The sequence below is a fragment of the Dendropsophus ebraccatus genome, chromosome 2 (assembly GCF_027789765.1).
Source record: "Dendropsophus ebraccatus isolate aDenEbr1 chromosome 2, aDenEbr1.pat, whole genome shotgun sequence".
Taxonomy (NCBI): domain Eukaryota; kingdom Metazoa; phylum Chordata; class Amphibia; order Anura; family Hylidae; genus Dendropsophus; species Dendropsophus ebraccatus.
In genome coordinates, this window is record NC_091455.1 from 118177415 (window position 1) to 118189478 (window position 12064).

General features: G+C 44.6%; 2 protein-coding genes across 2 annotated transcripts in view; one reads left to right on the forward strand and one right to left on the reverse strand.

The window, feature by feature from the left end:
• Positions 1–183, forward strand: part of LOC138784164 (uncharacterized) — a 29121-nt gene extending 28938 nt beyond the window's left edge. Inside the window, exon 6 of the mRNA XM_069959676.1 lies at positions 1–183. This exon is cut by the window's left edge and continues 559 nt beyond it. Coding sequence (XP_069815777.1) covers positions 1–183 — 183 coding nt within the window.
• A 2055-nt stretch (positions 184–2238) lies between these two features.
• LOC138784165 (uncharacterized) lies at positions 2239–9180 on the reverse strand. Its single transcript, XM_069959677.1, has 6 exons — positions 9091–9180; positions 7076–7176; positions 6818–6964; positions 4210–5232; positions 3742–3848; positions 2239–2387 (listed from the first exon to the last, which is right to left on the reverse strand). The coding sequence occupies exons 1-4, from the start codon at positions 9178–9180 to the stop codon at positions 4344–4346; spliced, it is 1227 nt and encodes a 408-aa protein (XP_069815778.1). The 3' UTR covers positions 2239–2387; positions 3742–3848; positions 4210–4343.
• Positions 9181–12064: the final 2884 nt, after the last annotated feature.

The window sequence follows — 12064 nt, forward strand, 5'->3', positions numbered from 1 at the left end:
AAACCCTCTCAAATGAGTGCTAGTTCTGCTACTCGTAAAACATTTTTGGAGCTTTTAAATTCTCCGACTGAGCAATCCTCTTCAATCACCCAAATTACACATGCCTCACAGATGTACCAGCACACTAGTACTTCTGATGTTGGCCATTCTGAGGCCCCATACTCCTCTCCACTTCAATTTTAAAGTATTTGAAGTACTCACTGTTACACTAGGGAAGATGGCACTTTGAATAGGTAGATAATGTTGAGAGTTAAATTACTGTTATTATGCTATGTTAGCATATTGGTTTCTGTATATTTTTCTATGTGTCAGATAGTGTGTTATTATTGTGTGTGGAATAATCAGTGGACACTAGCCATGTAGTGGTGTGAAGTAAGGTACAGTAACACACTTCTGTGTTGTATATAGTGTGACTTATAGACCTAATAGATTGCTGCTGATATGCGGGAGCATGTAAATTTCACAAGTATAGCCGTATACCCACTGTTCACCACGTATCAAAATTTTATGTAAGTACAAAAATATAGTATGTTTGCAAAACCCCTACAATTTTTTAGCTAAACCCTGACTCAAAGTGCACTACTGTCTATGTGCCAGAGGTTACCCAAGGGAATACTAAATTAGGCTCTCTAAGAATATTAATATGGTATAGTATATATGGTCATGTAAATATGTTGGTTGTGAATAGTGATGTATACTGTCAGTATATACCACTATTCACAAACAACATATCTTCCTGACCATATATACACAATCATATACCTATTTATAGAGAGCCTACGTACTGTTAAATACCTCATTTACCTTAGCAAACTTTAATTCCAATATGGCAAATTTATCCTGGACAGACTTTGCAGACTGGTTAGGTCCAGCATTGGTGAAGTGGGTGGACAATGCCCAAACCGGGTATACCATGCAAAAGTCTCTGTTGTCCCTACTAAAAAAACAAATGTGGCCTGGAAAACACTTTCTCCTACGTGTATCATAATGTCTGTTGTCACTATATACAGCTTAGAAAATTTCTGACCTAATGCAATTACATGGCTAAAGTTCAGTTGTTTACTATTGGCAGAAAAGCCATTGGCCGTATTGTTAATGGGCCAATTTTGTGATACACTGTTTACATTTATTGAAATTCTGAGAGGGCAACTGCTATACATGTTACACTATTTCTGCAATGTCCCTGTTTTATTGCTCTAAGTAAACTTACCTTAGTAGACATAGGGTAAAGGTTGTATGGTTTAGACTTAAAAGAAGAGCGGACCGGGTACCTGTTAAAGTCCATCCGAAACCCATCGTAGCACATTGGATTAGTGGTGGCGGCTGAAGTTGGATAAAGCTCTACGGTTGTCTGAAAAACATGGATACAGCCATTGACTATATCCATGTTTTGCACCTATCCTTAGGGCTTCATCCAACGTCAGCAGTCAACGCTAAGCAAAGGGCCAAAATTCCACTACAGATGGGCTCTACCATGCTCCTGGATCGATCTTCTGTATTAGACTTGCATTGTGGCATAGGATTATTAGGGCCACATTGTATGTTTAGAAAAAAAGGTGTGCCAAGTGCATATTGCGCATCCTATGGTGTTATTCCAGTGTCTGATATTGCAGTAGACACAAGAGTGAAATTGTGCGATTGTGAAAGTACAGCCCATACGGGTACTGGTATAGTTTCTATTTTGTTGAGTGTTTTATTGTTTATTGTTTACTGAAATACCTGAGCTTAAAGTGCCTTCATTTTGTGCAGACTTGTCATAGTTTTTGTCCGCATGGCTGCCATTCTTCAGCTCACCACCAGACTGCTGAGGACTCCCCCATAATTACCCATTCCATGATGTGATGTCCCTTGATCTATTTCCATGTGGCAGACTTAACGAAGCTAAAGAGCAACGTACACATTATTGAAAATAGTTGAGATGAGTTCCATGGCCAGGACAGAGGAATCTTTTTAATTGTCTGGTTGGCCCTGGTGCTCACCTCTATTAGTTTGCCTCATGTTTGCCCTCAACTTTAGGCTTTCTATGGTGTTGCCGGGGATGGATTCAACAACCTGGTCTACTTAGGTATACTGTTTATGGTCAGCTCCACCAGCAACAATTGCGCCATACAAAATTTGGATTTCGGCTATCATTTTCCATAACACTGAGCCACGGTCAACCACCTTTTGGTTAATACCTAACACAGAAATACCCCCCATTCCCACTTCAGGAAGCTGAGACTTCAGTTTGTTAGGTATATAATTTTTTTTTTTAATAATCTGGACGTTGCCACTAAGACATGTGAAAAAAACAGTTAAAAATACATCTGCAAAATTGTTTGCCTTTCCTTTCTTCACATCATCTTTTCTAGAGCAAGGTAGCCATGCGACTGCAGACAATTTGTGATCTAGGAGAGAGGAAATGTCCTGTTAAATATATCAATACTTTTATGGTTAAAAATAAAAGTTACACCTGTGAGGAATGTTTTCTGGACTTACTAGTTTGTACTGTTTGTTTTGCAATAAAAATTTTTAAAAAATCAATTGTTGACCTATTTGTTTAGATACGGTATGGATGTACATTTTTTTTTTTTAATTGAGTGAATTTTACTTTGTTAATTGCTTGCCTACAGGTCAGGCCCCCTCCATATGTCCTGAAAAACCAACCGGATTTGCTATCAGAAAATCTTGGCGGGTTTGAGGAACCTGGGCGTTGTATTAGTCACGTACACCCTTCCGGATTTTTCCGGAAGGGTGTATGTTCTGGAAAATTAGACCTTGAGAAAATAGGACATGTTATATTTTTGTCAGGAATTGCGATCTGGACGCCCCCATAGAAGTCTATGGAAGCGAGGAAATCATGGGCACTTTCCTGATGTACATCAGGAAAGGGTGCGTGATTTTGGGTTGTTTGCGTGGCGGCTGGCACCCTGCAACCTCAGCCCAGCACCACGCAGCCCAAACATCATGCTGCCTGCCCCCTCCTGGACCTAAGGGCCCGTCGCTCTCACCTCCTCAACCACCCCACAGATGTCAACGCACGCAGCCCGTAAACTGACCACCCGCCTGGGCCAGACCAGACGCTGATTGTGAGATCCGGCCCCCTGAAACGGTGTCAACCTCCCCTCACCCCGGCTTGAACAGCGCCGGACAGGTAAGTCCCCCCCACCCTTCCCCCCCTCTCCGCCAAACTAAAACTCCTACCATGTCCTAAAGGTCATGATGGGAGTTGTACTTCTGCATACTGTGGGCATCCATGTTGAAGTACAACTCCCATCATGACCTCTCAGCAGATCATTATGGGAGTTGTACTTCTGCAAGCTGTGACCATTCCGTTTGCAGAACTATATCTCCCATCATGTCTATTATTGTCTTATCCATTGGGAAAACCTGAAGGTTTTTCCTGATGGTTTCCTGAAGGTAACAACGGATTACTGTCTAGAAATCCAGATACTTTCCTGATGGCATTTGAGGCCTCTTGATCAGGATTTCCTGACAGTCATAAATGACACAGACGTGTGAATGGGGCCTCACATTTTCACTATGGGTTCAGGGATGAATTGCGGCAAACCCCCCTTGGTGGTGCCTCTTACACATTTTGCTGCATCACAGCTTTGGTCCTGGGCCCATGTCCCCTGTTAATATCTTACGGTTGGACCGTTTCCAAAAAATCCATAGTGTTAGTCCACCCAAATTACCACCACATCAGAATGAAAAGCAATGCAGGTAGGTAAAATTTAGCCGTTCTAAAACACTACTCACCTAGTCAATTTATACTCCCCGACTCTCAACATATGTGTACTGTAGTAATACGGATGTAGGAGAAACCACGGTTAACTTATGCAACCTTTGGTGAGCAAACTGCTTACCTATATGGAAACAGAGGTAATATTTTACTTTACAAAGTGGAGTGACCAGCATGTTCTCCAGTTATTTAGTTAGGGTGTGTTTATAGATACAGATTGTTTGCTAGGGGCAACTGAGCCTGTTGCAAGTAATACCATGTTAGATAAATCTCCCCCAATGTGATCATAATATCAGAAAAATTTTGTAAATTAATCTGATATTTGCCACACTCTAGTACTACTGCATAACAAAATTTGATATTGTCCATTAGTTATTCAGTGTGGCAAATCTGTATGGCCATGGTTATAGGCAAACAGCGATTGCGTGATTATCAATTAGATAGTTAAGCAATGTTCATGTAATTTAGCAAAATTTATCACTTACCACGCTGTTTAGAGATGGATGTATCCACAAACTGCAGTCTTGGCTTGTAATTGAAAGGATTTTACTCTCAAACGTCCTCATAACAGCCTCCTGGTCCTGGTTTAGGATTGCCTCCTATGTGCCTACCGGATTGACTACTCATCACCAACACAGGAGTATTGCCAGGGCACGGCACCTTCGGAGCTCATGAAGTAGTCAGCGAACAGGTCTCGAGTACTTACCACCAAATTGGATGGATGATCCAGCTGCCAGTTGACAGCTGGATCTAGACAGGCTTGCTGGCCCTCCACAATTTCATCCAAGATGTTTCGCCTGGTGAAATTGTGGAGAACGCAACAAGCCTTGATGATATTGTCTACTGTCTGCACATCCAATTTGATGGTAGTAGTTAAGACCCGCCACTGACTAGTCATGATTCCAAAGGTGCATTCCACGACTCTACGTGCTCTGGACAGCCGAAAATTAAAAATTCGCTTCCGGGTATCGAGTTCTCTTCGTGGGTATGGGCGCAACAGGTTACTGAGTAATGGGAATGCCTCATCCGATACCATAACGAATGGAACTGGATCCGTGGTGCCCGGAAGTGGCTGATCGGCTGGGAGCCTTTCGCCCGCTCGGAGAATTTGCAGTCCAATCTGTGAGCTTTGCAGCACCCGAGAGTCCCCAGTACTGCCATAGGCACCAACATCAATGGCAACAAAACGACAGTGTGCATCAGCCACCGCCATCAAGACCACCGAAAAAAACTTCTTATAATTATAGAAGCGTGATCCTGAGTGCGGTGGCTGCTGCACCCTGACGTGTTTGCCATCAACTGCACCTAGGCAGTTTGGGAAATTGGCAACAGTCTGAAAGCCTGCTGCAACCTGTAGCCAAGTCTCCTCGGTAGGGCTAGGCATCACCATGGGCTGCAATTTCTGCCAGATGACGACGCATGTGCACTTCACAATTCCAGAGATGGTGGAAACACCAACTCGGAATTGAAAGTGTAGGGATGCAAAGCTCTCTCCTGTGGCTAAAAATCTGTTGATGAGAGTAGGGTTTTTTTGAGGGAAGAGAAAAAAAAAAGAAAAAAAGGCAAACTTAGTGAACACGAAAAATACACATATTTTCCTAATTTTGCACCATTTCTAAAGATAACAACTAGATGTGTGCAATACAATAAATGGGTAACGTGGTCCATTGGGTGGCAGAATGACACATGGTTTTTCGAACCCACACTGAACCAATGTAACCAAGCTACATAATTTTGGCCAGATTAAGGTTGGTGATAGAAAATGGAAAACTAGATGTACAGCCTCAGTTGAAACAATGACTTTACTATAACTAATTTAACCCAGGCACTTAGGGGGTGCCCATGTCAAAGGTAATTTTCCATTGTAAACTAGCTGCATATGAGGTGAACGTCTCTCTTGATTGTGTGGCAACCACTCAGATGTATGTATTTAAGGTACGTTAACAAGTGTGGCTTTTTTACCAGCTTTTGATGTGGTTGATTTTTTTTATAGGAAGGCAATAGTGCTATGGCCAGCATAGATCATGACCCCAGTCAGCAGCATAGTGGAAAGGTGACAGATAGTACTAATTAACGGCCCTCTTCTACAGGCCAAGCAAGGCCAGACCAACCATGTAAACAATAGGCGATATGCTGGTTTGGTGCTTGTTCACTTGTCCTATTCCATGGTCCGATGATAGTTCACCAAGAGCTGCTGGGACATTATTACTGTTGTCCTTGCAGGCCGTGCACCATATATTAACTGTCTGGACTTCTTATCCGGTACGTCTTCCTCCCCGGGTCCCGTGCACTAGTTTTCCAAAGTGGACTGTTAGCTGACAGGCCACTCAGCCAATCAAAGGCCGCGGTGGTCTCGGCCTGTGATTGGCTGAGCGCTGTGACAGCTGACAGGGCATTCTGAATGTAGAGCATGCGGGACGCAGGGAGGGAAACGGACTGGATGATTAAAAGGTAATGTATGGCGGACTTCTCAAATTGTTGGTAGGCCAGCGTGCACCGCTATTTGACCATAGCGAATTGCGGTGGTTGACCAATGATTTTAGGTCTGTAGCATAACAAACGATCAGCCAATGACACGATCATCGGCTGATTGTTATCTCTGTTGCAGCAAGCGACATTTTACCTAATTGGGCCAAATTACCAGCTTATCTCTCCTGTGGAATAGGGCCCTAAGTTTTTCCACCAAATAGTAGGAGATTGTTCAAACATGGGGTACCGTTTAACTGAATCAGTCCCCCCTGGCAACTAATGAAATCCAACTTTTCCGTTTTCATACCGTCTGACTGTGGAATTTGATTGTTTGCTTGTGACAAAAGGGCCAATTTCACTTCACACCATGTATGATAAAGCTCCTCCTTTATGTATCAGCGGCTTAATGTACTATTGTTTGCCAGTTGCTAGATGACGCCAATTTATATATAATTTAATTAACATCTGACTTTAATGGGCCTGCCAGTCGGGAAGACACCCACGACATTTATAAATCCCCACAGCTACCATCCCCTAGTACCCCACTTTAGTGGGACCTAAACATCTGTACAATATACGATACAGTCATGATACACATCATCATAAACTGAAAGCAAAACTCACCGCAAGGTGATGAGTAGTCTCTCCTCAGCACATATTGCCCGTCTCATATTTGTGTCCTCAAATGTTAATTCTGGACCCACCAGCCTCAGTAGGTCATCAAACTGCTGTACTGATATCCTGCAGTAATTTTTAAATTTATCGGGATATCTGTGAAGGGTTTAATTTTTATAGACATATATTAAAATTTGCACCTCTAGAACAAAATTTTCTCCACAGCCACTAACGTCTCCGTTAAGATAATTAACCTACACAACATACCTCCGCAAATTGACATACAGGCGGTGGAAGACTCCAAGACTGTCGTGCTCCTCTATTAAAGGATGAACCCAATAGCGTCGTGGCAGTCTTTGGATTCGTTCCTAAACATAATTACAAAACATAAGTTTAAGATTACACAACCAATACACATTACAATTACTAACCACTTCAAGACAGAGCACGTGGAAGCACCAATTTCCCGGTCAAATGAATGCACCTACACAGAGCGACTGACACATAATGACTCGATATACACACTACATACTAACGATTATTATCCCCACAGACAGCTCACCACATAATGACTCTATATACACATTATATACAGCAGAGTATTACAGCCACAGAATGACCACCCCATAATGACTGCATACCAGCTTATCGTTCATGGATCAAATACACAATTGCCTTAGTGAGATCGTAGTCAAAGCAACGGCCTCAGTGGTAATTTGCTGCAATTGCATAAGACTCATGAAGCCCCGAGAGTGGGTCCCATTTGTGCATGTAAATTATATTCCAGACCCCTCTGAGCCCACTAAATAGAATATATAATCCAGTAATTAGCCTGTTAGTTACCCCTACAACAAGTAGACAGTATCCACCCATGCAGACAGACCCCAGTATAGGTAATCTCCCTGTATGTCATATCCCCCCCTATAAAAGGCATCCCCTTCTCTAGCAGATACGTAGCTCAGATGTTTTACTCATGCCCAACCACCACTGCCATCCACCTTCTGCCCACGGTGAGTTAGCCCCTTCCCCAGTGGGGACAGTTGGGAGATATTAGGGGTGGAGGAGTTTCTATATCATGCATAATCCCCTCCAAATATAATGTTTAATGCATGGGGGAGGGGTACCTGTATGATACAGTACACCCCATCATCATATATTGGTCATGGCCAGGTTCCCATACATACAGAGGGGGAGGGTTTCTGTATGGGCTCCAGGCCCTGAACAGGGGGGGCAGTAGCATACAGGAAACCCTTCCCTGTATATGGTACAGTTGCATGTGTACTCTATATGGAGAGGTGGGTGGCTGTATGAGCATATGGTCCTGATGGGGGGGCCGTCCCTTTTTGTCCAGCCGCTCGGCTCCTTGCTTCTTTTGTGGAGCAGGGAAGCTGCTTGTGCCGCTCTGCTCCACTTATGAAGGAAGGAGATTTATAAAGTGACAGTGGGCCCCAGGGGGTGAGGGCACTGGGGAATTGGACAGTTTGGCCACCCCTAACAATGGCCATGGATAGGGGGAGAGAGGAGGAGAAGGTGGTGAGAGGAGGTGATGAGGGTGAGAGGAGGTGATGAGGGTGAGAGGAGGTGATGAGGGTGGGAGGAGATGATGGGGGGTGAGAGGAAGGAGTGAGGGCAGAGAGGCGGAGAAGGGGGCGTGGGGGAAGAGGAGGTGAAAGGGGGTTAAATTTGATGTGGGAGGCGCTGGTGGCTGGATGCTGCTGCGGAAAAGGAACAGAAGTTAGGGCCGTTACTATCAGCCGGGGACCACAGTAGGCGCTAATAGTGAGATCTGCCAAACTCCACTCAGCTTGCCATAGTACCCAGACTCCCCTCCCGCAAAGCTCTCTTCAGAAACCAGCATGGCACCCTCCGCATGGCAGTCCATCAATTGGGTCACAGGATTCACGATGCAAGTCTCTGTGGCATCTGTGAAGGAAGGGAAATCTGGGTACTATGGCAAGCCATGCAGGGTACAGCAGTGCCTCCCGTGGTCGCCGGCTGATAGGAATGGCCAAGAATTCTTGTGCTCCACCAACAAAATTACCCACACAGTATGCTAGTACCGGGGGTGAGCTGCTGCTAGAGGAAGGGAGATCAGAGCAAGGTGCGGGTACACTGCTGAGTGATAGCTGTGTCCCGGCACTTACACCAAGAGTTTATTTCTCAAGTTTCATTCACGGACATTTACCATTTGTGAAATAGTGTGCCTTGACAGTCCCCATATGTAATATGTCTCAACACAGGTCTTACAGTTGTGAGTGTATTTCAACTTCTTTAACATTTACCTCACAGTGGTCAGTCACCAGGCGCAATGCCAATTGAAGAAGCATTTTCAAGTAGGGCCTCCTCAAACGAAGAGGACGAATGACTGACATGATCGACCAAAAATTTTTGTGTGTGGTAACGTATGGTACACTTGCTACCTCACAAGCTCTCACAGGTAGAAAGACCCAATCCAGTCACGAATATTTTTTTTTTTCTAATCAACATCTATTCACTAATCTTTATTTAACCGACGATAACACTAATGTTAACATTATAATACGCAGAATTTTATAATCGCGAACCGCGGCTACACGCGATATTTCCGCAAAATAAACCGCACATATGTACCGTGCGGTTTAGATGCGATTTTTTGCGGAAAGCTCGCAGCTAATACGCCCGTGTGAAGCTACCCTTACGTAGTGTGAACATAGCCCAAGGTTGTAATTAATTGAAAGGTTGACAGTGAGCACTAACATTGTTCATAGAACATCTAGAAGTACCTTTTATTTTTTTTGTCTTCCAGCTTCTGTTAAACTAATGAAAGCATTAGACATAGTGGAGGTTTATTGATACATGATGTTCAGGGAATCTCTTGCTTTAAAAGTAACCTGAGTATTTCTAAAATAAGCTGAATAACAGAACATGCATTATAAATAGTGCTATTTCTATTCATGTTTAATATATAATCATGGTAACATCTTCTTATAGCAACTGCTATAAATATAGTTTTAATTGCTGTCACTAGATTTAGAATACCTTTTATTAAGACCGCCTCTGTTTAGCTTTTTATCTGAAAGCATTCCTCTTGGTTGCCAAATAACATACACATACAACCTGGCATAAAGAAAAGTGACACCATGATAATGAGTAGTTTACTATAGTGAGCATGATGCCAGATATTGTATTAGAATATATAGCTGTTGCATGGAGTGGCATTAAATTAAAGGGGTAGTGCGGCCCTAAAAAATTATTCACAGCTGCTCAGCCGCGATTGGCTGAGCATAACTGCGATTCGGCCGTGCGTCCGAAGATGACGTTTGGCACAAGATGGCGGACGGCCTCGTCACGGATCAGGTAATGTATAATGCACCACACACTTCCGGGTACACGGGTGGGGGTGGTGGGACACGGGGAAGGGGGCGATTCACAGACATAACATACATTACAAAGTTGTATAACTTTGTAATGTGTGTTATTCTGTGAATAATTTTTTAGAGCCACACTACCCCTTTAAATCATCAGTATGTGGTACAGTAGCTGTTCTGGCTAGCCTTCATTCAGCCTGTGTAGGGTGTTTTCCCTTGGAACACTTACGTTAAGTACTAACCACTGCATATTGTGAACACACAACAAGACCTGCTATTTTAGAGATGCTCTGACCCAGTTGTCTAGTCACCACAATTTGGCACTTGTCACATTTGCTCAGATCCTTACACTTGTGACCACTACCCACTTTCTTTGCTTGGGTAAGTATAGCTTACCCAACTGCAGAATAATTATTTATGTTAATGTGTTATGACCAGGGCATAGGCATGTCACTTATTACATATTATGCTGTTGTGGTACTTTGGGTTCATATATATTGGTTTCTCTTTTTATAGTATACAATTTAAACTCTCCCCCATAAAGCTCTCCACAGTGCTGCACTGCCTTTCGTCTCCTTCCATACCCGTCCACCACACTACCAAGATTGTGCTTTCAATGTATCTGTCAGTATCAGGTATGGCAAGAGGCAGTCAGACAAGACACAGACAGTGAGCCCTAAGCTGACCCCGCCCACTGTTCCTGCCTGCGTGCCATAAGTCCTAGACGACTGCGGACAACCACAATGACAGTCTCTATACTCAATAGGGTGAAACACAGGACAGCGACAGACAACAAATACAATGAATCCAAGGTCAACAATCCAGGTCGGTAACGGCGGGCAGCAGAAGTACAAGGTCGGCAGACAAGTCAGGTTAACGGGAACAAGCCAAGGGTCAGGGCAGGCAGCAAACAGGATAGAGTGGATACAAGCAGAGGTCAGAGTAAAGCACAGGGAAACAAACAGGAATCATTAGCCTAGTGGTTAAAGTAATCGCCAACATCTTGCTGTTGATCACCCAGACTATTGAGGAACCAGAAGTCCTATTAGACTAAGCGATTTTTAACAATTAAGGACTAACGATAAACGATTACAAATGAGATTGTTTATCTCTAACCTAACCTAAATCGTTAACCATATTGCACAGAATGATAGTCATTAGTTACGATCGTTACTATGATCCTTTCTGCGATCGTTACTATGTTCTTTTACTGCATCTGATCCCAGCCGCCGGACATTATACATTACCGGGTCCCCGTTCCTGCTTGCTTCAGGGCTCCCGGTGTCTTCACGGCCCGCCCGGCCAATCAGTGCGCTGCGGCAGGGCAGCGCACTGATTGGCTGGGCAGAACGTGTCGGGAGCCGCCGAAGCAAGCAGGAGCGGGGACCTGGTAATGTATATCCTGCCCGCCCCCCCTGCAGCCCCGATCGCCCCCCGCCCCCCCCCCCCGGCAGCATGATCACCCCCCGCGACCCCCGGCCGTACGATCGCCCCCCGCAGCCCCGATCGCCCCCCCGCAGCCCCCGGCCGCATGATCGCCCCCCTGCGATCGGGGCGATCGTGCGGCCGGGGGCTGCGGGGGGGATCATGCGGCCGGGGGCGATCGTGCGGCCGGGGGCTGCGGGGGGCAATCGTACGGCCGGGGGGTGCGGGGGGCGATCATGCTTGATCATGGCCATGTTTTTGTAGTGCTGGATAACCCCTTTAATGATTCTTCTCCTGGTCTTGAGGGACAGTAACTGCCAGTTCTTCTTCGTTTCAGTCACGTCCACGGAGCAATGTCAGTGGCAGACAGATGAGCAGTCACTTGTCTGGGGTCTTTTAAAACGGTTTATGGAAGGTTTTTTTTTTTAAAGATTTGTCTGTGAGCCAGATGCAGCCATCAAAAGAGCCATAGGTTTCTGACCCC